Genomic DNA, 25,150 nt, shown 5'->3' with positions numbered 1-25,150 from the left:
ATACATCAAATAGATGTAAAGACAAACTTCCTGAATGACATCATTGAAGAAGAAGTATTTATGGAACAATCTGAGGGATTCATGACACACGACTAAAGCTTTACGTATGTAAACTAAAGAAAGCCCTCTATGGGTTGAAGCAAGCTTCCAGGACTTGGTATGAGAGGATAGGCAACTACCTTATCAAATTGAGATATTCTAAGAATAAAGCTGACCCAGATATATATTTCAAAATATCTAATAATTACATGTTGATACTCGTTCTTTATGTTGATGATTTATTGATAACAAGCACAGATCACCTAATAGCTAAGTGTAAACGGGATATCAAAGTTGAATTTGACATGAAGGATCTAGGCCTTCTACATTATTCTTGGGTCTAGAAGTACAACAGAAGGAAAATTACATCTTCCTAAACCAAGAAAAATACATTACAAATATATTAACTAGATTTGGAATGATGGATTGTAAACCATTACTTGCTTTAATGGAAACTAACCTTTGTAAACTTAAAACTGAAGCAACAAATTCAGAACTGGTAGATTCTACTCACTATCGGCAAATTGTTAGCTCCCTTATGTACTTAGTGAACACTAGACCAGATATCTGCTATGCTACAAATGCGTTAAGTCACTTCACGTGTGAACTGAAGAAGATTCATCTAATGACCCAAGCATATTCTAAGGTATCTTCGAGGAATAGTTGGACTAGGGCTAAAGTATGAGAATACTGAGCTACATCTTCAAGGGTATACTGATTCAAACTAGGTAGGTGATTCTACTGACTGCAAGAGTACTATTGGATGTTGTTTTAGCCTTGGTTTGGTTATGATATTTTGGTTCAACAGCAAATACTCAGCAGTTTCTTAGAGCTCTACGGAAGTAGAGTATATATTACTATTAAAATTTAAATAACAATCCTAGATAAACAACTATATGAGACCACAAATCTGTTTGAATATTCACATCTTTTTGGAAGTGCTGGAAAATGCTAATGTTGATGTTTTAAGAGACTTGCTTTCCATTATTGGAATGGTCAACTTTAAACTTAGGTTAGGTCCTCCATTGCATTTACTAGGTAGTCAAGGCTTTGGGAAAACCCCAATTTTCATCTTTCCACCAACCCAATAGCTTCTGCCTTTTAATGCATGTATAATTTCAGCTTGATGAAGCTCGGGGAGGTGGGAGTGTAGAGTTGGCTTCATTTTTCCATCTATGCAATCGATTTCTATCTCTTGACCCTTTCGTAGGCACGGTTAATTTTTTAAAAATGTCTACTTTTGCCCGCTTGCAGATATCTTTAATTGGTATATTGATATAATATTATATTTTATATTGTTATTCAATAATTTAATTCAATATATGATGCATTAAACAGAACTAACTATTAGTTCTTAAACACACACACTTTCGCAGTACAAAGCACCACATCTATCTACATGATTCATGTCTTCTTGTTGTAATGTGTTTTAAACTTTTAAACCAGATATAACTGGTTCTCTAGCTTCTAGAATATAGGTTTTGAACTTTTACACTCTGTCCCCACGAGTTTGTTCAGAGTGACAGAAAGAACAATCATTGTCTTGTTGCACAAGACTGTCTTTTACTAAACCAGGGAGCTATGGTTACTTCCACTTCTATAACCATTAGTAATTAAATGCCATTTAATTGGAGATTAAACATTTAATCAAGGAGCAGCACGTGAAAAAGCTGTAGGATCACTTTAGGGCAAGCACTTACTTGGAAAGCTTAATCTTATCCCTTCCTTTTAAGAGGCAACCAAACCTATTTGATGGCACTGAATGTACCAAGACATTCTTTCTGGAGAGGAAAGGACTAAGAAAACCTTGAAAAGGAACCAAGAATCATAAGATTCATCACTCAGGTTTCTAAAATTCTGATGCAAATGATCAATAGCATATCACAAGAAGCATATTCTGCTGTATTATATATATTTTTCATTTCTGCCATCAATTTATGTAAAAAAAATGCTACTTTTGTTTGGTTGGTTCTTTGTACAGTCCAGTAGTGATTACAAAACTATAGGTGATTCCCATCCACAATAACATCCAATAGGATAAGAAACTGAATATGGAAAGCCCCATTTAGAATCATGTTTCCCTAGACTCTGCATTTATTGCAACATCTGCTGTAACCAATGTATGATCATGCTGGGGTACTTCAACATGAATTTCACCTTCATGAATATCCGAAGAGATCAAATTTGTTTCATCAGACAACCTTCCAATGATGGTTCTATTGTTCTCCTCTACTGGAACGCTAGGCATATCAGGCCCTTTATGAAGAGGAAACACGTGCTGTGAAGATGAAGCTGGTACACTGAGCATATTGGGTCCTTCTTGAAGAGGAAACACCTGCTGTGAAGATGAAGCTGGTATGCTGAGCATATCAGGTCCTTCGTGAAGAGGAAACAATTGCTGTGAAGATGAAGCTGGTACAGAGTCATGCGTCTCCTGGAGTATTGTAACATGTGCCGGTGAATCCAAAGGAACAATTTTAGCAGCTTGGAGTAGTGAAGTTCTACAAAGTGGGCATGTGGTGTTGCTTGCAAGCCAGTGATCAATGCACTCAAAGTGAAAGGCATGTCCACAGACAGGTAGCTTTTGCAATTTATCATTCACCTCATAATCCCCTAGACAAACGGCGCATCTGTAATAGGAACATAGTAATGAGTTCTAAGAAAGGAAAAAATATTCCGGTGACAAACATCACAATTCTCAACGTTAATCATAAAACAATCTTAATTTCTACTTATGAAAAGCTAGTTGCTTGACACGTTCCTATGACCCGTTCTTTCAGATGATTGGCATACCCAGACAAAAGGATAAGTTTACCAAATGCAAAATGATCACAAATTCAAAAGATGTCTGTAGTCATTGGACCCTACAATTACATGCTTTAAAAATGCAAAAGTTTTATCAAAAATACCTTCACATCTGATTATAAAATAAAACAGTTTAAAACTGAACTTTAAGGTCATACCAAATTGAGAAATCTTACGTGGTGCTCTTATATATTCAAAGATTGAAAAAAAAAAGATGTTGAAACCAGAATACTTCAGAGCAAATTCACACTAGTGAAGTTTCTGCACAGCTCCCTGAGAATACATTAAAGCGGCAACAGTGAGCTCAAGTTCTATACATTTTAGAGTCTAGACCGTTAAACAAAAACCTTGAAACAAGTTGAAGAATTGAAGAATACATAAAACTTCCTCTTTATTGGAAAAGATGGTAAAAAGGAGCACACCAAGTCATCCTAGCTGCTTTGGCAGCATTATATTCCACAATGGGAAGCACAATTTTCCACAGATGACATGTTCTCTAGCGATCAAATCGTTTCTTTAGAACATTATTTATAAACAGTAGGATTCTCCCATATATGATCGTGCTGTACCTAGCTTTTGTTTATATAAGACCTTTTTGACTTTTTCTTTATTCTGTCTTTGTAAAAATGAAAGTGATTATTTATGTGGATCAGAACAAATACGAAGCAAATATCTAGAAAGGTTTCTTAGACCAGCTACTACTATCTAGCCTCCTATCAGATTTGTGCTCAGCCAAAATATGCTTCGAAGACAAACGTGGCATAACTATATGAGTGTAACTTGTATACAGAGGGTACTAGGCATCCCCAAGTCAATTTCCCTAATCCCCAATGTGAAACAAGATTCATAATCAATACCATGTACCATATCAGCTTCATCAATACTCATCTTGCCAAAGTCATAATTACAATATAACTTGCCGTTAATAAATGTAGAGGCAGAAACCAAGTCAAATGCTATCTCAGCTAGAACACATTCCACTCTAACCCCTGGTCAAGGTTTTGGTACCTTAATTAAGGATTTAACTTTCCACTAGCAATTAAAGGCTTGGCATCTCTCATAGCAATTTAGTATTTACCAAAGGATCTTAGATTACCTAACTAGCATTCATGACGACAAAACATAAACCCTCCTTGTGTGCAATTCGAAATAGTCACTTTGTCAAGAAATAACTCCTTACTGTAAAGAACATAAATTATTGAATAATATACTACCCTCGGATGTGAATTTTAAGAAATTCTCCTCGGCTCAAAAAAGGCTGCCTATCAATCTTGATGTCATCGGTCTCTCTTGTTAAAGAAGGGAAAGATTGGAAATATGCATCAACATGGACAATGATGCTAATGCCACTGGAAATCATTTAATAGGTTCCCATTCAATAATATTGAGGAAAAAGACTATGATGAGAAGAGAATAAATCAGTGTAACACCAGTACTGGGGTACGTCGGGACGAGTTTCCAGTATAGGGGAAAATGGGCCTTATTTTCGGGACGGCGGCAAGTGGTGGGCGGGGCAAGGAGGGGTGTTGTATAGTATATATATAGAACTTGAAATGCTAGTTATGAAATGATGTCAGTAGAACATACCAAATTAAAATTCTCGAATATGGCAAAATTGCAACATGAACTGCAACCATTGAACATTCAACATAGTAACATATTACATACCCAATAGTAACATTCAAAAACCAGAATTCAAATAGAAATTCAAGTTCCCATCCCAGTGGCAGCATGGTTGCAGAATGGCGGAGAAGGGATACTTGGGTACTCAAGTCCCTGGTGCGGGGATGTCACGGGGATGGGTACTTTGAGGTTTGGGAGGGGGGTGCAAGTCCCCGTGTTACACTGGAATAAATGCTTGTCTAAAACAGCAAGGACAGGTTCAAATCCTCCAAGCTGGCAAATTGGATTTATATATTTTATGTTCACAAAATGTGGCATTTGGCAGCCATGTTCTCAAAGTTATAGCTTTTGTTTTTTAAACTGCCTTTTCATTTGGAGACATGTGATGTCATTTAGACCAAATTTGCATGGTCAATGCAGTTGCCAGTTAAAAACAAGACAATTAGGATCTTTGTTATTCACATTACTAACATTCTGCTCATAAATGTCAGATTTTTTTTTGTCTCTGCCTCTTAAATGCACATTTGACCTTATATTTGCTTATAGAACTTGTCTCACTAACTCACTACACCTAAACTCATAAACAACGCACCAAGTGAAATACTGTATTTTATTGACAAAATAAAACTGGATCATACAGATAAATAACCAACGAATCTAAAACTGGTGGATTTTTGTAATTAATTTCAGAGTTTGGGCAGAGCAAAAAGAAGCAAGAAGATTTTGCATTGAATAAAAAGGCCTCTTTTCTTCATACTATTTGTTAGCATAGACTTTACTGCAGTAGACTGCAATAGTTTGCGGACAACTTCTACTGTGTTCATGATCCGCATGCTTTCTCTGTAATTAGTGGATTCATCTCTAATGCATAAGTCTCACTAATGAGATCTCAAGATTGCATTAATGTATGCCTCTTCTTCCACCGTAAATCATGTGTGGAGGATAGTTTCTTCTCATGCAAACTGCTGTAGGCATTGTTTAATGAAGTAGCTTTTCATTGTATAAATTATGCATTGATATGCTAAGTGGAACAATCAATGATTAATAGATTTTTATTCTGAAGCTCTGTTTTTTTATCTTGCAATTTGGCCTCTTTCTTTCAGCAAGATTATCTGTGAAATTCTATGCTATTCGATCATATACATTACCATTTTGCAGCAGTTTCACCTCCTAGTTTATGGGAGGGTTGCTATTACCACTCCTATTCTCATGAGAAATGATTCCTAACAAATCATAACAATGACCAACCTCATAGGTTTCTCATTACATCATATTGAACACACAGTCACTTCTTAGTTGAACTTAGACATACAAATAGGTCACCTCTATGAATCCATTCTGAAACCCATAGATAGTTTGCCACTGGAGATCGATCTTGAAATCTATGGACAATTTACCAAGCAACCTCTTCTTATAGACCTATCCTGAAATCAACAAGTAGCATCATGTGTCAAAGAGCTTTATCATAGATCCGTACTGAAACCTATCAAGCTCGTCAGGACTCTCTTAGCCTTCACGTCAAATCAAGACAACTCACAAACTACATATGTGCTATCTTAGCATCAAGTAAGAATGAGTAAACCTGCTACCCTTGTACCTTCCTAGTGGTTTATTCCACAACTTGATGAGAACTGAGATTTGGTACACCTCTTTTTTCCTAGACTCCTAGATTGTCCATCAAGACCATTGGATGGTTTTAACAATAGATTTTGAATGATACATTTTGAAAATTACTTTTACAAATAACATTCACTCCCAACAATAACATTTTAAAATGCAAATTCCTCGTCAAATGTTTGAGAAACATCATCACCACCTTCACCAGTGTCACAACTCTCCAATGTCTTCAAATGCAATCAATGCTTCCAGCTTGAGCTTCCTGTTCAGCAAGTACTTAGCCCTTTGAAAACAGTTGCACCATACTGCCAATACTCAGGTTGTGTTCCGAAACCACTGATAGAGCCTAGTGAAGACGGATTCAAGGACACTACCAAGGATAGATTACTGGACCAACAAATCTCATGTTCAAGCCACCAACGTTTTGATTTTAACCAGTCATAAAGGTGACTTTGAAGTTTGAATCCTTCATCATAAGGAAATTCCATGCCCAATAGCTGTGATGTGGTTGGCAGATCAACTTTTCCTGATCCTAGTGCATGAAAAAAAATCTGTTCCCTTATCCACTCTGATACCATGTAACTAATTTCAGAATTTGGGCAAAGCAGATAGAAGCAAGAATATTTTTCACACAGAATAAGAGGCTTCTTTTCTTTACATTGTTCAATCATATTCATTACCTTTTCATGGTAGATTCATCTCCTAGGTATAGGAGAGTTCCAATAGCCACTCCCATTCTAGTCAAAAAATGATTCCTAACAAATTATAACAAATGTTCAAAGGTCCTAACAAACTTTAAAACAAACTAACAAATAGCTATTACGTCCCTAAATATATGGGAATGCTCTAATATTCCCAACAATTGTGTCCTGCATACATCTGTGGCAGTCCACCAAAAATGAAGAAAGATAATAGCTTAAGCACAACTGCAGCTCTTGATGAGACTGCCAAAGTGAGGCAAAAGGGTTTCATCCTCTGGTTTCAAATTCAAGGGATTTTGTCCTCAAATCACCTGCAGAACACCAATGCAGAAAACTAACAGCCAAAAAGGAGACCCTTCTGACAGTTAAACATCTCTCAAATTCCAGAACAGTTGAAATCTGACTCCATTCCCTGAATAGAAAATGCTATTAAAGTCAAAATGCTACTATACTCATCACCCCAACTCTGGTAGGATAACTGACCTTTTTGAAAAGTCAAGCATAACTCCCATACTGCACTGCAAAAAACTGACATAATTAACAGAAAGTGCCATTGAATGTTATTTGTCATATTTAATTTTCCAAATTACAACCCCCTTTTGAAGAAACGTTTTCCTCCAGGCTTCCATACCATCAAAAAACTTGAAGGAACGGACTAATGTGATGCTGCAGGATGAATTAATGGTAAGGGGACAAGGACATGTTCTCAAGCCACCTTATCATTGCGCATGAAAGTAAGATATATTCCACAGGCCTAAATGTTTCATTTTGTGGTGTGAGTAATAATCACTTGTTTTCCATTCACCAACTATTGTCTCTCTTGAAAATGCCATTTTAGTGCAAATGCAATGTAGTTCCAACGTATGTCTATAAAATATCATTAGATAATTACTTCCAGCCATTGATGGTTTCAACTTTCAAGAGCTTTCCTTAGGGCTTGTTCAAATTAACTAAAGATATGTATGTGTAAAACTGTAAAAGCACAAAGAATGAAGGCAACAGAGTTGACAGGAATCTAAAAAAAAGTTTTTGGTCTCTGATTTTTATGGTAAATGATCTCATCTTCTGATAGACTTGTGGAAGCAATAAATTTTTCTTATGATACAAAATTGCATACATAGCCTGCCTAAACTCGAGGCTAACTCTTTGACACCCTTGGTATCCAAGAGATCGTCTCAACACCAACCACTATGAACATAAAATTTGGTCTTAAAAGTGGACTATAGTAATAAGAAGCTTTTAGGTGCACTTATCTTTGATAGAATTGTGGAAGCAATGAGTTTTTCTTATGAGGCAAAATTGCGTAGATAGCCTACCTAAACTTGAGCCCAAGTCTTTGACACCCTTAATATCCAACAGATCATCTCAAAAGCCAACCTCAATGAACATAAAATTTGGTCTTTAAATTTGACTATAGTATTAAGAAGCTCATAGGTGCACTTATCTTGAGCATTCTTCATTCAGATTAGATAAAGCCTGAAAGCACACATAACTTTACTTTAAAATGTTCTTTTCATCTTTGACATAGACAGTAGCAAAGTGACATGCTATTAGAAGTAATTTTTGCACTTGTTATCAGCTAGATTGGATCTCAATTTATATGTTGGAGCGTTTCTTAATTAAAATTAATGTAAAATCACAGTGAGAATGTTACACAGTGAAAGTAAACTCAAAATTAATCTCCACTGCGTGTGTTTTAGAATGTAATTTCAATGAAAACAAAAATGAATGGATCTAAGAAGGGACGCCACCGTAGCTTTCTGGCAACAAATCAGCATTCCAAAGAGCACACTTTTGACTTTTCTACAACTCAGGCACAATAACTGTTGGACAAGCTCTGTAGCATTTTTTAAGCAAAATTGTTCTGTAGCCTTTCAGAACCATTGAGGTTTATGTTACACGTCGCTGTAGCATTCTTAATCATTTAAATATACTTATAGCATCTTTAGAATCAAAGAATTGTAAGTTGTTAGAGAAAAGCTCATAGATAGCTGTTGTCGTTTGTACCAAAGTAAATGGAATAACAAGTTACACTTTTGTAGCATGAAGTTTTAATCCACAGAAAGTTTCTTCAAATAAAGTTTGGTGCCAACTTAGAGGATGATTGTTGTCCTATGTTCTGTTTCCCCATTCCTTTTTCTAGCTGTTTCCAGAACATGCATGGAAGGTATTTCCTTTTTGTAGTCCTTAGTGTTATACACGGATGGTTATTTATGCCATGGAAATAGTCCAAATAGTTAAAACTGTACAGCATCTATTTAAGAATTTAGCTAGTCTAGAGAACTGACAAATGATGGGTCATCACAAAGAAAAGTAAAGCCACAGTGTTTCAACTTTCAAAGAATAAGAAAGCAACATGAATTAAGGTCTCTAATTTAAAGATATTGAAGTAAATAAATATACTCTATTGCTCTAGAATAGATATCAATTTCAGCCTATAATTTTACTTTTTCTCAACGTGACAGACAATTGATTTGTGCAATACCAATAATAGAGAAAAACAACAGATATGAAACTCTCTAGTGAGAGGAGAACATCGAAGTTGAGATAGAAATTATTGATAATGATTAATGCCCTCTGCTCTAATGTAGTTATATTGATCAAACCCTGTAGGAAAGGTTGAAGGAATGAAAATTAAAAGCAATAGACATACCATTAGGGTGCTTTGTCTGTTGGTAGTCAAGGTTCTAGACTCAAAAGTAATTTGTGGGAAACCTTTGGTTTGTCTTGACCTTTCATTTTTTTAATGAAGAGAGAATGGTGTAGAGTAGGAGTTCAACTGTAGTGACTATATTTATATCCTAAAGGATTGGCATGCCTTACTAAGACCATCCAATAAAGGCATTCCAATATCCATATGCCTAAACAGCATATCCAGATCATTCATTTCTAGAACTGTGCAAGAAAAATGCTTCCAAAAAATTTGGCTAGTTGCTTGTGATAATTAGTATGGTAGATATTGGATTTCTGCATGAAAACAAAACATACATTGGCATTAGGTAAAAGTTTCATGTCTTAAAGCCATATATCATGGAGAGAACTACTTCCTTCTCTTTTGGCACACACCATATAACTACAATGTCTCTTGAACTTTTAAACTTTTGAAGCTTGTGGATAAATACTAATTCAATGAGTAGTATTTGATAGATAGCATATTTAGTGCTTTGGAGCTTAGGCTAGTCCCAATTAGGATTTTTGGAATCCTTTCTTACTAAAATATATTGGATGAACAGTTTCCTTCTTTAAGAGTAAATAGATTTCGACAATCCATGAAATCAATTGCTATTCTTTTCTGGATTCGATCCACAATCAAATCCAGAAAAGAATAGCAATTAGTTTCCTTCTTTGGTCACATTACAAACTTCCTCCCTTTCATATTGATTCTCTCCTTCCTCAATCCTTTTGCTTCTAATTGTTAGTTTCCTTCACTTTTTCTCTTCTTTGTCATACTTTATTACTGCCTTATACATAGTCCTTGCATAAAACTATACATGGAGGAGAATTAGTCGATAAGTAATAAATGGTTTCAGCAGACAAGTTTTAAGAGAGTCCTATCTATTCCCATGCATAGTGATAATTACACTAATCAAGATACTCCTAACCAACTCTGATAACACAAAAATGGAAGCATATAAGAGAACAAGTTAAACAATATTGACCCATCCTACACTCAATGTATATGCTTAGATTGAAAAAAAGAGTTCTGATGTAGAGGCATCCAAGTCCACAGGCAATCCAACATCAACCATAAACATTTTAGGTTTTTCTTTCAGTTTTGTTTTAGTTTTGTTGTGTTTCAGTTGGTTTAGATCATTTGTCTAAAGAGAATTTGCTGAACTCGGTTTGGATAAATGAGGAACTTCACTTTGGCAAAGTTTGAAGTTTATGGGAAATAGTTAGAACATTTTTGCCAAATCAGAGGTTACTGAACCAATAGATTCGCCGAAATGCAAGAGTGAAAGAAAGTTAGAAAGTTAGTGTTTTTGGAAAAAGCTTTAGTTTGTGAACCATTTATTTCACCATAAAACTTGGTTAGTAAACTGTGTGATTCGCTGGAAGTCAAATTGCTGAAAAAGATGTGCAAAAAGTGGTTCATGGAAGAGTTTTTTTTTCCAGCAGTCATTGTCACCAAAAATATTACTTTACGAAACATCTGATTTTTCCCAAAATCAGCAAATTATTTTCATATGGATTGTGGAAATATGATAGCATTAATTGAAGGAAGATTGTTTCGGCACTTTCATTAGCTTACAAACTAGCACAGATGTTGAAAGAAGTTTGTCTGAGATCAATTCCACCAAAAAGAAGAATATGAAAGATCTTGTTCGCTATGGACTTTGTTTCCCATGGTTTCCATAATGATGGTATCCATTGTTAAGTGCCCAAACTTCAATGGTTTAATGCCTTGTGAAAAATGTAGTTAGACATTTGAATTGATACCATTTGTTATAAAGAACAAGAAGGCAGTTTACTTCAGAGAATGGTTGAAATAACTGCAAACCATTCAACATCTCTAATTGCAGTACAAAAGGTACTTCAATGTTCCTTGCAAGAGTCTTTCAGAGAAAGCTCTGGTTTTGGAGTTTGTTATTCATTGAAGAGAATTTGAAAATTGTTGTGGTTGATAGGAGATGAATCAGAGGTCCTAAAGAAGAAAATTGTAGTTGCTGAGATTGAATTTGATTGTGTTCTTTGTACTCTTGTGAGGATTGTTGCTACAAACAAATAATTGAACATGTAATTGTTTCTATGAATTGTTTGTGTGATTGTAAACTCTTTTGGCTACTAATCTTGAACATCTCATAAGATTCTAGAGATCAGGTCTGCATCAAGTTGGTAAACACTCATGTAAACATAATAAAAGCTCACCAGCACCAACCTTCATTGTGCCAAGTTTAGGTGGTTGTACTAAAGATAGTGTTAAGTGAGTACTCCTACCTACAACATAACATTGCAAATCATGGAGTCTCAAAATGGGTCAAGATAGAATCCCAGTTATAGATTGGATGGCTAGGATTAAAAATAGAGATCAATGGCTCAAATAGGTTGAGATCCTTGGAGGAATCAGAGAAGGCCAAATGTCCTCACATCGTAATCCAAGATCAAAGGGGAATCTATGATGGAGAATCCCCTAAGTGAAAGTGGGGGGATGAGATGGAAAAGGGGTACTTTGGAATACCCTACAGGGGTGGGCAAGTCCTTTGTCCCATGTGACATGGTACAAAGGCACATGCCAAATGTACAAAGGGGCCACGCATTGTGTACAAAAGATATAGCTATATACATATGTGATGATGTGCAAGGTTGGAGGATTTGATCTAGGTTTGTGTGTGCAAGTAAGGGATAAGCCAGACAGTTAATTTAGCCCACTAATGAAATTAAATGGAGAAGACAATTTAATAAATGGCTATGTTTATTTAATTTTTGGAAAAGGGGGTAGAAGAATCAGGTAAATGAATATTTAGATTTATTCAGATAAGATGTCCACCTTAGAAAAAGGATGATTAAGTGATTTTACTTTTAGGCTAGAAGTGAGATCAAGTAAATAGTAAATTGAGGGTGACTTTATACTTAAATAATGCTTTAATTAACAAGGAGATGAATATTGGGTAGTTCATTGAATAAAATCCCTTTTTATTCAATCAATGATGGATGAAATGATCAATAATTAGTTGAAAGGACAATGTGTCAGTTTTACGAGTCTACACAACTTAGTATTTGAAGATTCTTATTATGTGACTATTTAAAAGAAACTCAAACAAGAAAATGTGTGTTACAAAATCCTGAATCCGGATAGTCATAAATATGAATCCAAAAGCAATCAAGGAGCAACAAAAAAAGAACCAATTGCAACAAACAATAGACAATTAGTGAAAAAGATGTTTAACCTAGAGAAGCCTAAAAAGGGAGAAATCTCTAGTTTGGAGAGCATTTACTCCTTAACGCAATAAGTACAATGTATAAAAGGTTGAGCACTGCCTGCAAAGCTCACTAAGTTTCAAGAGCTCAAACATGCATCAATGTGTTGTTCTATTACAAACCCTACTCCAATGGTATCATTAGTATATGCAAACCATTTGCTCCCAAATGTAAAACATGAATGCCAACCAAAGTAACAAGAATCGGAATCGGCAAGGCTGAATCAAATCGTGAATCGGCCATGAATCGGAAAATTTAAAAAACCCTTGAAATTTAGTGAGTAACTTATTTCATAAACCCTTTATCGCTGATTCGATTCACCAATTCACAAAAAATCGTTTGGCTTGAATCGAATCGCCGAATCGCGTGAATCGCATGAATCGCCGTGATTCTTGGAACTATGATGCCAACCCTTATAAAATCTTCAAAACTGGTTTAAATAACTTCCTACACATTCCCTGAGGTATAGACATGTAAACTAATGCTTGGATGAGCAAATGCATAGACAAACATGCTCACATTCCATGTTTTTTATACACAAAAACAAGTGTGCTGGTTTCTCAAAGAAATAGATTACTGCTTTTGACAAGGTCATTGGGATGAATGTTTGTTTGTCACTAGGGTTTCAACAGTCAGCAATTTGTAGTTTCACTGATGCATAAACGGGTTTGTTGCTTGCAACAAACAGAAAATTGCCAAATTTAGGACAAATAATGTATTCTAACTATTGCGTGCAAATCCACCTTCCTAGGATACTCTAGATCACCCTAAGCCTTCAACAACTTTGCATATATGTCCTTGATGCTCTAAAATCAATCAAAACCAACTCTTTCTCGTGAAGGAATTCCTTGGTTGAGATAAAAATAAAATTGACCAATTGTTCTTAATCAAGATCTGATTGTTGGATCATACCTTCCCAATCAAGAGTTTTTGGGTCCTACTGATGTGAGTTTTGTTCCACTACAACATGCAGAATCAAATACTTCGTGTTTCAAGGAGAAACATGAAACAAACAATCCTCTCTTGATGCAAGGTCATCTCTCATGCTCAGCTTGCAAATTAAGATCATGAAATGACTTCAAGGTTCCTTATTAATCGTGGACTTCACTTAGTTTTATGATGTGATATGCTGGTTATCACAAAGGGACTTGAGCTATTCATTCAATAGATATCAACCCTTATACTCCCAAAGATTTTGCTTCACAATGTGCAATGAAAATATAGCTTCCTATTTTCCAAATTTTCTACTTCAATTCCAACTAAACCTTATAAGTTTTGTTTCTACTTCTACTTCTAACTGCAAATGCAAGGAATCATGGATGACTTGGACTCCACTAGATGTAATCTCACCAACGGCTCCACCCACCTAGTGTAAGCTTCTAAGGAACACAAATGGTTTTCAAATCAATATCTATCCTCTTCAATCCCAAAAATGGATGCAAACTAAAGACTGGATATCAATTGAAATTAAGTGCATTCAATCATGGGCTTACCATGCGAGGCACCCTTACCATCAGCAAAAGGCTAGTGGCCGATGTTTGTTCGAGTCAAACAAGTAAACATCGACAACAAATTCCATTCAACTAAACTAATTCAACATGAAAAGAAATCTACTCCAAAGAAATAACAAGTAATTCACCATGACGAACCAACAATATACTATCCATTACTTTGAGAGCATTATAGCAACAATTCGATCACGTCTCTCCCTTACCTATCCTACTCTTATCTCACCTCCTAAACTAATCTAATCTCCTAAGCTCATCCAAATCCATTACAAACAAGAAGGCCTTGGTCTTTTATAGTAGTTCTATTACAACGAAGGGCCAAGATCAATTCAAGATCAAGGGCTGAGATTTCTTCCGCCAAAGTTTAAAACAAATTATGTGAAGGCACCAATTTCTGGGCCAATAAGAAAATTACAATGATTTTTCCAACCAATGAGAAAATAGGACACTTGGCATGATTTGATTGATTGTGGTTGAAACTGAAATTTTCTAATTGGAGGAGACAAACAATTGCCACCTCATCATCCTTATCCTCTACTTGATGTCCTGGCTTGAGAAGATGTTTGTTAAAATTGCATAGTTATCTCTCAATGTTTGAGATTTCTCTATCCTTTGAAATTTCCTCATGGAATTGACTTGAATCACTTGCATCTTGAGAACTTGATCTTTCTTGATTCTCCTTGAATATGTCCTCATGTAGCTAGATCTTTTGCACCTTCCTAAATTTCCTCTTGATTTCAATCTAACTTTGCTGGTTGATAGCTTCAACATGAATCTATCCTTCTCACTTGAGTCCCCGGGCTTGAGCCATCTTCTTGTAGTATCCACTTGAAGTTTTGAAGCCTTGATCATCACCTCGCCCTCTAGCCCCAACTTTTTTTGGCATGACTATGGAGGGTATGTGCACCAACAATGCTCTAATTTTCTAAGGTTTTCCAAGAATGAATTTCAATTCAGCCCTCCTTGAGTTCACCTTGCAAAACAAAGGAGAAAAGCATTAAGTTCAAAAAAATCTGAAAATAAAATCACATCAATAATAAACAAAGTTCATCCCACTTAGCATTAAAATTCATTTCTCTCACAACTCTCCAATCTGCCTATTCAATTTGTCTTAAAGCAATTCAGATTTGCCCTTTTCAAATCATCGTAAGCTAGCCATTTTAGTGGTAATAATGCCTATGTTTTTTAAATTTAATTGCAAAATTAAAAGCGCTAGCATTGATTTTTTTAAATTTCCATCCATGGGCTGTGAAAATAATTCATGGTGGGTAGTTCTAGTGATTATAGAGGATGAGAGTGGGCTGGATGAAAATCCTTAGCCTCAGGAATTTTCACTGGGGGAAATCTTTAGCGTTAGGAATTTCCACGAACATGGTGTAGCCTACCTTGTCTTAAAACCTTCCAACTTCATCATTGTCGCTCACTTCCATCCTAACTCAACCTCCTCTACCCCAACACTAGCTTAAAATGCATTTTGGTGAAAGAATGAAAAAGGGGGAAAAGTGGTGAAAATTTCCATAGCATTAGGAATTTCCCTCTGTAGAAAATCCTTAGCATCAGTTATTTCCATAAGGTTTTCTCAAATAAAATCTCATTTCAATATTCCTTGGTGATTCCTTGTTCTATTCTAGCTCATGATATTGCCCTCATGCCATAAATCGATCTTTAAATGCCTTAGAGGATGGTGGAATTTAGGAAAATTAACGTGGTGGAAATTCCTTAGCATCAAGAATTTACCCTTGGTGAAAAATCCTTAGCATTAGAAATTTCCCTCAAATCCACTTTTGCCACTTAGACACCTAGAACATACAATTTTACCCGTTATACCTATTATTTCACTATTTTAAAACTTTTCCATGCCTTAGCGTGATCTTGCATCTCTCTTTTGGGTCGACGAGAAGAGGGAAAAATCCTAAGTGTTAGGAATTTCTCCTCGGTGGAGAATCCTAAGTGCTTGGAATTTCCCCTAGTAGAAAATCCTTACAAAAATTACCAATTTTTTCCTCTCATCGTTTTAGTATTGGAATAATTAGCTTGCCACCATAATAAGGGTCTCTCAAAGAGCTTGCACCTCGTTTTGTTCAAAGGGGGAATCTTGAGATTTTGGGGAGAATGAGAAGGGGAAAATCCTAAGCATCAAGAATTTCCCCCCAATGGAGAATCTTGAGCATCGGGCATTCCCCCCTAAGTATGGTTTGTTCAAAATCCTTCTCCTATTTCTCAAACATCCAAACCCTTCTCATTCAGACTAAAATTCTATACTCCGACTTAGACTTAGGCTAAGAAAAACACCCCACAAGGACACCAAAACTCTCATACAAACCCTAGATAAAATTACTTCTCAATGAGCCAAAATTGCTCAAACTCACCCTACCTTGGGGACTTGAAAATTTTCCATCTAAAACCTCCTATGATAATGACTCCTACTTGCTAAAGCAAAAAAAGGGGGTCCCCATTTGTAGTGGGGCAATTGCGTGAAAACCAAACAACATCTAGCACCCACCCAAAGAAATGTTCTTGAACATTTTAATGATAAAAATTGGGCAAAACCAAGAGCCTTTGACTAACTCCACTTCCACCTATCCAATAGCTAGGGTGCACTCAAAATGGAAGAAATCACGATTGGGCTAAGCACCTTCATCCTCTATTATACACGTATGTGCAAGTGTATCCATTCCCCACTTGACAAGAACTTGGAAAGTCTCTTAGATCCATTGGACTTAGCTATGTTGATATCCTTACTCCAAAAGCATCCTAGATTGAGCTTCGATGCGAGTTGGGTGTCCATAGCCCCGACGAGGTTATCATTGTGGTCAACCACAAACATTGCTCTACCTTTAGTGATTATTTTTATAGCACCGATAGAGATATTCGCAATCCCAAAGCCAAATCGCTTCATTTTCCATTTTTCTCTCTTTTATTCTTTCTTTTTTTGCTCTTTTTTTTTATATTGCTTTCTTTACTTTTTTTCCTCTTTTCAACCCTTTTGTGTGGCTTACAAGCAATGAAGCTCGAAGAGGGTTTGGAAGATTACAATGGCACTTTAGCAGGTGTATGATTTTTGGCATTTACTAATCCCAATTTCACCTTGAGAACTCTCAAAGAACTTAGAGCAATTGAGTGTAAGTAAAATGTTGTAACTAAAAACATTTGGATGCCTCAAACGTGACGAATGAATTCAATCCAAGTTTAGTACAAATCCTTTCCCCAAGATAAGGTTATTAGGATTCCAATCTCCAATTCAAGGAACCAAACAGAGATATCCAGGAAATATACCAAACAAATCCATTGGGAAAAATACCATAGTGTATTGTCTAACACCCTGCCTTTCTCACAAATTTGGATCCCTCTAGCTAAACTAACCAAGCAAGCAACTGAACTACACGAGGCAAGCCAACTAAAGGGAACAACAACTAAATTGCTTGGGTCAAATGACTCAAGGCAAACTTACAAGCTAACTCCCTAAAGAAAACTAAGCCAAGCAACTAATTGAGCCACTCAAACAAATCTCAAGTCAAATAACTTGAGGCAAATTAACTTCCCATCTTGACAAGTAAACAACTATTTTAACCAACTGAAAGTAAATCTACTCTGAACCCTCTCAAACCAAGTGGTTCAAGAAAAACCTACTCTAACTATGTACAAGAATCCCGAAGGGAAGACACAGACTGAACTAATATATGCACTTGGTCTAACATGGTTTCTTAAGATTTTCAAAAGTAGCAAGGCTTGGGTAAGGGTTCTCAGTTTGGCAATTTTATCCTTGTACTCCGAAAAAAATATATTACCCCAATTTCAAAATTAGGAAAATTATCATGCAAGATCAACAGTTGAGACAATTCATGCGGTCCATGGTCAATTCAAATGCAAGTTTTCTTTCCTAAACCTCCTTAATCAAAACAATATCTTTCAAAAATTTCAACATTAAAAGTAAGGGAAGAAACAACTTGGCATGTCTCGAGTGGTAAATCATGTTGATCATCCATAGCTTTAGGAGGTCACAGTTGGTGGTAGACTCCCCCTCTGGCGTCAACATCAAACTCATGGGTGTTTAAGGCAGGATTACACTTGAGATCAAGCCCTTGAAATACTGCTTTAGGTGGCTTGTCCTTATATAGCATGAACCACACGCATCCTTGTGTGCATAGCTAAGTGCATCCTCAAAAATCAAGGATTCCTTAATGAGGTCTCCTTCAAATATCTTCCCAAGTTGTTCAAATGCAATATCCAATTATGACACCAACCCAAAATGTTCTTCATCATCCTCCTCCATGGTGTCACATGTAGATCTCTCTTTAGGAACAACTTGTAATTCTCTATGTCGAATCTCATCAAGCATAGCATCCTTGCGACTAAAAGGATGATCATCTAATAGCTTCATTAATTCATCATCAAATTCAATATCAAGTGGTAATGTTCCAAGAGGCTGAAGTTGGTGGTGAACCATGCCACTAGTAGTAACTTGATCATCTTGAGATACCATTGGCAATAAATCAACTTCCTTCATGATATTGTTTAGCATCCCCCAAAGAACTCGTTGATGGCAATGTGTTGTAATGACTTATCAAATTGCTCATCATACCTTGATTCATCTACAACAACTTGTAAGTCCTCATTCAATTCATCCATTGTTTGCCAAGGGTGTTTGGAATTTCTTCTGATTCATCCTTAGGAATTCATCCTTATAGCATGAGGGAAATTTCACCAAGGACCACTTCTTCAAACTTGTGATGATCTTCTTCTAGTTCTTCATGATGTTGGTCTTTGTCTTCTATGTCTTATCTTTCTTGCATGAAATTGATTGCATCCTTAGTTTGTTTTTGAACACCTTGTGATGTGATGCATGAAATTTCTTGCCCTTGATTATCATTGTCATTATACTCAACCATGCCTCCTCAATGTAATTGATTTCTTTCATTAACCTTTAGTTCCCAACTTGAGTGATGACTACCACCTTTAATTGACGTCCAACTTGGGAGCTTGAAGAAATCCTTGTCACCCCCCATTAATTTCTCCTCATACCAATTCATTTGAAATTTGATCAAGTCAATGTATCTTGACAACATGGGCAAGTAAATTCTGCATGTGTTAGATTATGCACAATACAACAAGTATTTCCTCCATATTCACTTCTCGGTTTCCTATTGACATCTTTGAAATCAAGAAACTCTTCTTCTGAATTGACAAGCACCATAGGCTCATACATTTGTGAAAAAGAAGTTCTTCCTCATAGTACCAAGTCCACTCTCAAAATACCAATCCATTTGAAATTTGATCAAGTCAATGTTATCTTGACAAGATGGGCAAGTAAATTTTGCATGTGAAAGGTTATGCACGCTACAACAAGTATTTCCTCCATGTTCAATTCTTGGTTTCCTATTGATGTCTTCTTTGAAATCAAGAAACTCTTCTTCTGAATTGACAAGCACCATAGGCTCATACATATGTGAAAAATAAATTCTTCCTCATAGTGCCAAGTCCACTCTCAACAAAAAAATCAAGCAATGCATCTCCTCATGCTCGGTGGTGTCATGTATCCTACACTTCCCCATTGCTGCAAGTTGAGTCAAATCACATTGATGCAACCTCTTGTTCAAATCAAACCAAATGGGAAGAACATCAACCTGCCTATCCATTAGAGCAACCCTAAATTTTTGAATTTTTAAAATTTTAATTTTTGGTTTTTTGGCTTTTTCAAATTTTCACTTTTTTTGGAGTTTTGCCTATCTCGAATATACTTGAAAGCTCACTCCTATTGATAATTCCATCAATGGACTTTGTTCATAGCCCTCTTTCTAGCATTGATTTCAATTGATGTGAGTTTTGTTTCACTACAACATGCAAAATCAAATACTTAATGTTTCAAGGAGAAACACCAAACAATCAATCCTCTCCTAATATAAGGCCATCTCTCATGCTAAGCTTGCAAAGTAAGATCATGAAATGACTTCAAGGCTCCTTCTTAGTTGTGGACTTCACTAGTTTTATGAAGTGATATGCTAGTTATCACAAAGGGAATTACATTATTCATTAAATGGATATTAACCCTTGCACTCCTAAAGATTTTGCTTTACAATGTGCAATGAAAATATAGCTTCTGATTTTCCAAATTTTCTACTTCAATTCCAACTAAAACTTATGAGTTTTGTTTCTACTTCTACTTCTAATAGCGAATGCAAGGAATCATGGATGGCTTGGACTCCACTAGATGTGATCTCACCAACTGCTCCACCCACCTAGTGCGAGCTTCTAAGGAACACAAATGGTTTTCAAATCAATATCTAGCCTCTTCAATCCCATCAATGGATTCAAACTAAGATTGGATATCAATTGCAATTAAATGCATTAAATCATCGGCTTACCATGCAAGGCACCCTTACCATCAGCAAGAGGCTAGTGGTGTAACATCCACTTTATCCGGGTCTTAATTAACAACCAACATATCCAAGAAATACAGATATTACTTCAATTTCATAAGAAGACAATTATATCAGTCATGTTCATGTGAATGAGATTTACCGTTAAAATCAGTTAGACAAAATTTCTTAACTAGGAACTTTACACGCCATCAATGAATTTATTATAGAAATTAAAATCCACATACCCAGAATTGAACCAAGAAATCTTTGTAGGGATGCTTCTGCAACCACGCAAGTTAGTCCACAAATACCACTATAACAATATCAAATAACAACTACCATCCAATACCACTATATTGAAATCAAATGATGATTACCATTAAATACCACTATATAAAAATTAAGGCATCACATACCACTATATCAATTAGGGCATCGATTACCATTGGATCATTTAGGGCTTCAGATACCACTGTATAATTTAGGGCTTTAGTTACCACTGGATCATTTAGGGCTTCACTTACCACTATATCAATTCGAGCTTCAGATACCACTGTGTCATTTAGGGCTCTAGATACCACTAATTCAATTAGGGCTTTAGATACCACTGTATCATTCATTTCCTTCTGATTTCTTAATTGTGGCAATAACTTAAGATTAAAAGATATGCTCATATTTATTACCAGTTTGAAGAGCAATTGCTCTTAAACTCCACAATTTCTCGGTCCAGCACAATGTCGAATGGTCTGAATACAACCCAAAATGTTCAAAAACTAGATTCAAGAGCTCATACATACATCAATATGTTGTTTTGTTCCCAATCCCTGCTCTATTGGTGCCATTAGTATACAAACCAATTGCTCCCAAAGGTAAAACATGAGTGCCAAAACATGTGTAGCTTACCAAACTGCTTTAAATTAGTATAATCGTCTACACATTCCCCAAGGGCATGGACATGAGAACCAATACCTAGAAGAGGAAATCAACAGATGAAAACCCTTAACATACTGTGTTTTGCATCCAAGAAACAAGTTTTCCAGTTGTTTAGACAAATAGTTTGCCACTTCTGACAAGTTGGTCAGGGTGAGTGGACGTTCCCCAATAGGGTTTGAATGTTTACCTGGCAGTTTGCAAATTTGTTGAGGCAAAACACTTGTTTACCTCCCATTGCATGCAGCAAATTCTCTAAAACCGTAAAGATACTCTGTTCTGTCTCCTTCATGCAAGTCCAAGATGGACTGGATTGCCCTCAGTCTTCAACAAACCTGCATAGGAGTCCTTGATGCTCCAAAATTGATGAAAACCAACTCTTTCTCACCATTTTCTCGAAGTCAAGATCTGATTTTCAGATCAACAAAATAAATATCACATTTACCATTCTTACAATGCTTTAGCAATGCTAATTTCAAGCTAAAGCCATTTTGAGGAATGCTAGTTGTGTCCTTGCATAAGCATAAGCAAAAATAGCTCAAACCCCGATAGCATCAAGAAATTAGATGTTGAATTTTCAACAATGCATATGACTTTGATACAATAATGCTCAGCTTCCCTGATATGAGCTACCTTCAAACATCTTCTGTAACTTTTCCAAATGAGAAAGACGGAATATTCAGTTCAAGTTGATCTGCACTTTTATAAAGCAAAATAACTAACAATCACAGAGCACCACAGAATGACAGAATGTAAATTATCATATTAAGCTGAATTTACTACAATTAAAACAGGGACAATCTTGAGATCTGAATATGATCATACCAAGAGTTTTAGCAATTTTCAACACAAAACTTGCCAGAAACATTCATAGGTCTAGAGGCATTTGATATAAAAGTTAAAGTTACACACAATCCAACTTATGCAGGAAAATTCTATTTATCAGTTGTTATCAACTGGGTATGTTTTCACCAAACTTATAGAAACCGAGTTTTCTATGTGCAAAGCTTTTCTCAATTAGCCAAGACTATACATTGCAAGTCTTGCCATATTTGCCACAAATTCGATGGATTGAAAGTACTGGTACTAAGCATTTGCAATTATTTTAGATTATGTAAATTATCTATATGGTAGTACTATAGTATATAGTACTTATGTATTTAACTGGACAGTTCCCCCCTTGCCCAACACATGCAGTCATTTTGAGATCAGAACATAATTCTAATTTTAAAGTTTCAGTGTATACTATATAGCTAAGAAATCCTTATAATCCAAATCAAATAACATTATCCACATATAGAACTTACAAATCAGATTGAAATTATTACAGTAGCAGTTCCTCTACAAATGGGATTTAATGAGAGGCAAAATTATAATCCAAAGGGGTAAACTTCACTCAATCTAGATCGACACTAAAGAACTCAAGTTTTCACCTCTAATTTACTTCTATTGTTTGGTAACTAGTTTTGTATGAACCCTTGTAAAGAAACACTTGCAAATAAAGACTAAGTTCGTCCCCTGGATCTCACCATACACATAATTCAAATTAATGCAGTTTAACTTACTGTGTGTCCTCTTTCAAGTAGCTTTGGTTAAAGATCATTATAGGTAACATGTCTCTGAATTCCTTCTTCAACCCACGTTCTGATGGCTGCATTAGTTATAATGAGAAAAATGTCAAATGCCGATATAATGCCATATGGAGAAAACACTTTCAACAAACAATTTATACGAGTGTATAAAGCTCGAGAAACCCCGTCCTCTCTGAATCAGCGATTGTGGTTGCCAGAGAAAGAAGCCTCTTCATAGTAATGAGAGCAATAGAATGACATTCAATGCATAAAGATTCATACAAAACTAGCGAAAGACTTCAGATGAGCAAAACTCAAAATGTAGTTACCACAGAGATGAATCCTCTGTCTTGATATGGGGTCCTTATTTGTGAAGCAATCCATGCAGTTCTCCTTCTCCTCCTTAAGTACAGCATGTAGAAGAGCAGTAAAAGAACCAATGTGAACAGAATGGGTATTGAAAATATGAAGGCCTGGTACAATTTTAGCTCAGGAAGAGCTTGTTGGCAGTGCGAAGAGCACGACGATGATTTGTTTGTCATTTCTTCTCCAAATGTTACCGTTGTCCTGATCTGATCGCGCAACCAATTGTATCAAAACCCCCACCAATACTAAATGCTCAAATGTGGAGTTCTGCTAAAAGAATAGATGGTCTCAACATCAACCAGTGATGATTCATCACAATGCCAAAATTAACACTTCCATAAATGGTTCCAAGGACAGAAAACTGAGATGAGATCATTTTCTATTCATGGATTTTCTCTTCCCTTCTCAATCATTTCAGTCTTCCCTTCGCCTGAGATTAAAGTCATCAACCAACCTGAAAAACCAGATGATGATAAATCGTAGTAAATGCAGAGCATAGAAGGATATTGAAACAAACAGGCAGACAAACCCATCCAATCCAAATGGGTGGCAGTGGACAGTCAGAACTTGGACTATATGAAGGAATTCATTGTCGCTCTTAATTTTTGCTTTTGTGGTACTCTATTACTCCATACCCTTCCTAAAAGACATCATTGACAGATAGGTTGGTGTGACCTCAATTTGTTACCTAAGATTCATCACTGGGTGCCCTTGACAACTAGCCTTTTACCTTAATTTCGCTTCCCAAACTTTATTTCATTTCATCAGCTAAGACCTGTCATCAACTTTTCAGCGTAAGACATGGCGAAGACATTATTGGAAGTAGTAAAAAACGTTAAATAATTTTTGTATTCGAAGGACATAATACCTGACAAGCCGCTTCTTCATATCCAATCCCTTCACAGAAAATTGCCATGCCAGATATGCAACTCTATACTGCATTGAGCCTATCAGTGCGCAATCTTTTCCAGAGTCTATGAATAATGCTTTTACTTTCGCATTTGTTTTTTGTTTCTTTGTTCCCCAAGGTTATACTTTTGCAGTTTGTTTTTGCTGATGTTTGTATTCCCTCAAAAAGGTGCAAAGCCCATTTGTTCTATCCCGTGGACAAATTCCCCATTCTGTACCAACTTGCAAATACATTCTTCCCCCACCCAGCATAATAGATATAAAATGTATAAACTACTGTCTCATCACCTTGGAAATAGTTCCCCTACTTTCACGGCTTTCGATAAAGTAAGAGACGATGAGGCACATGATGTATCATGTGCCCCAGGCAAAAATCCTAATGACCTTTACTAATATCTATTGAGGAGGCTAAATCATTATCTATAGCATCTCCAATTTATTTGGCACAACGTTGGCTTATGTGAATGCCACTTGTTCCAGCCATTAACTTCCTTGTTTTATGACTAATGTTAATGGGTTCAATAGTCCAATGTTCCGCTGTGATTGGTTGTTGGCATAGGAATTGAAAAATAGAATAGAAAAATGGAATGGAAATGGAATTAATTTTTTTTTTTTTTAAAATAAAAAACAGATTGAGAATTTGAATGGCTATTCCAATTCCAACTATTTTTTGGCATAGACATATGCTCATTTTAGGGGCAAAATTGAAATATGTCTTCCTATTCCCAATTTTGATTGAGCGTACCAAACAACAAATATAAAACATATTCTAATTTTCTCTTCCTATTCCAACGACCAAACGG

General features: G+C 36.0%; 1 protein-coding gene across 2 annotated transcripts; it reads right to left on the bottom strand.

The window, feature by feature from the left end:
- Positions 1-1,920: 1,920 nt before the first annotated feature.
- On the bottom strand, positions 1,921-24,443 carry LOC149570391 (putative E3 ubiquitin-protein ligase RHA4A). Of its 2 annotated transcripts, XM_089823036.1 has the most exons (5): positions 24,307-24,443; positions 24,127-24,213; positions 23,402-23,892; positions 23,067-23,152; positions 1,921-2,669 (listed from the first exon to the last, which is right to left on the bottom strand). In XM_089823036.1, exons 3-5 carry the CDS (start codon positions 23,612-23,614, stop codon positions 2,111-2,113), a joined length of 858 nt encoding a protein of 285 aa, XP_089679162.1. In that variant the 5' UTR covers positions 23,615-23,892; positions 24,127-24,213; positions 24,307-24,443; the 3' UTR covers positions 1,921-2,110. The 2 variants fall into 2 exon arrangements, with proteins under 2 accessions (XP_089679162.1, XP_089679163.1); XM_089823037.1 differs by lacking the exon at positions 24,307-24,443 and having other exon boundaries at positions 23,402-24,213.
- Between the last annotated feature and the right edge of the window lie 707 nt (positions 24,444-25,150).

The sequence above is a fragment of the Cupressus sempervirens genome, chromosome 3 (assembly GCF_028749045.1).
Source record: "Cupressus sempervirens isolate cs-2001-9-10 chromosome 3, ASM2874904v1, whole genome shotgun sequence".
In the NCBI taxonomy this organism is placed as follows: Eukaryota; Viridiplantae; Streptophyta; class Pinopsida; order Cupressales; family Cupressaceae; genus Cupressus; species Cupressus sempervirens.
This window is presented reverse-complemented; position numbering and strand designations above follow the sequence as displayed.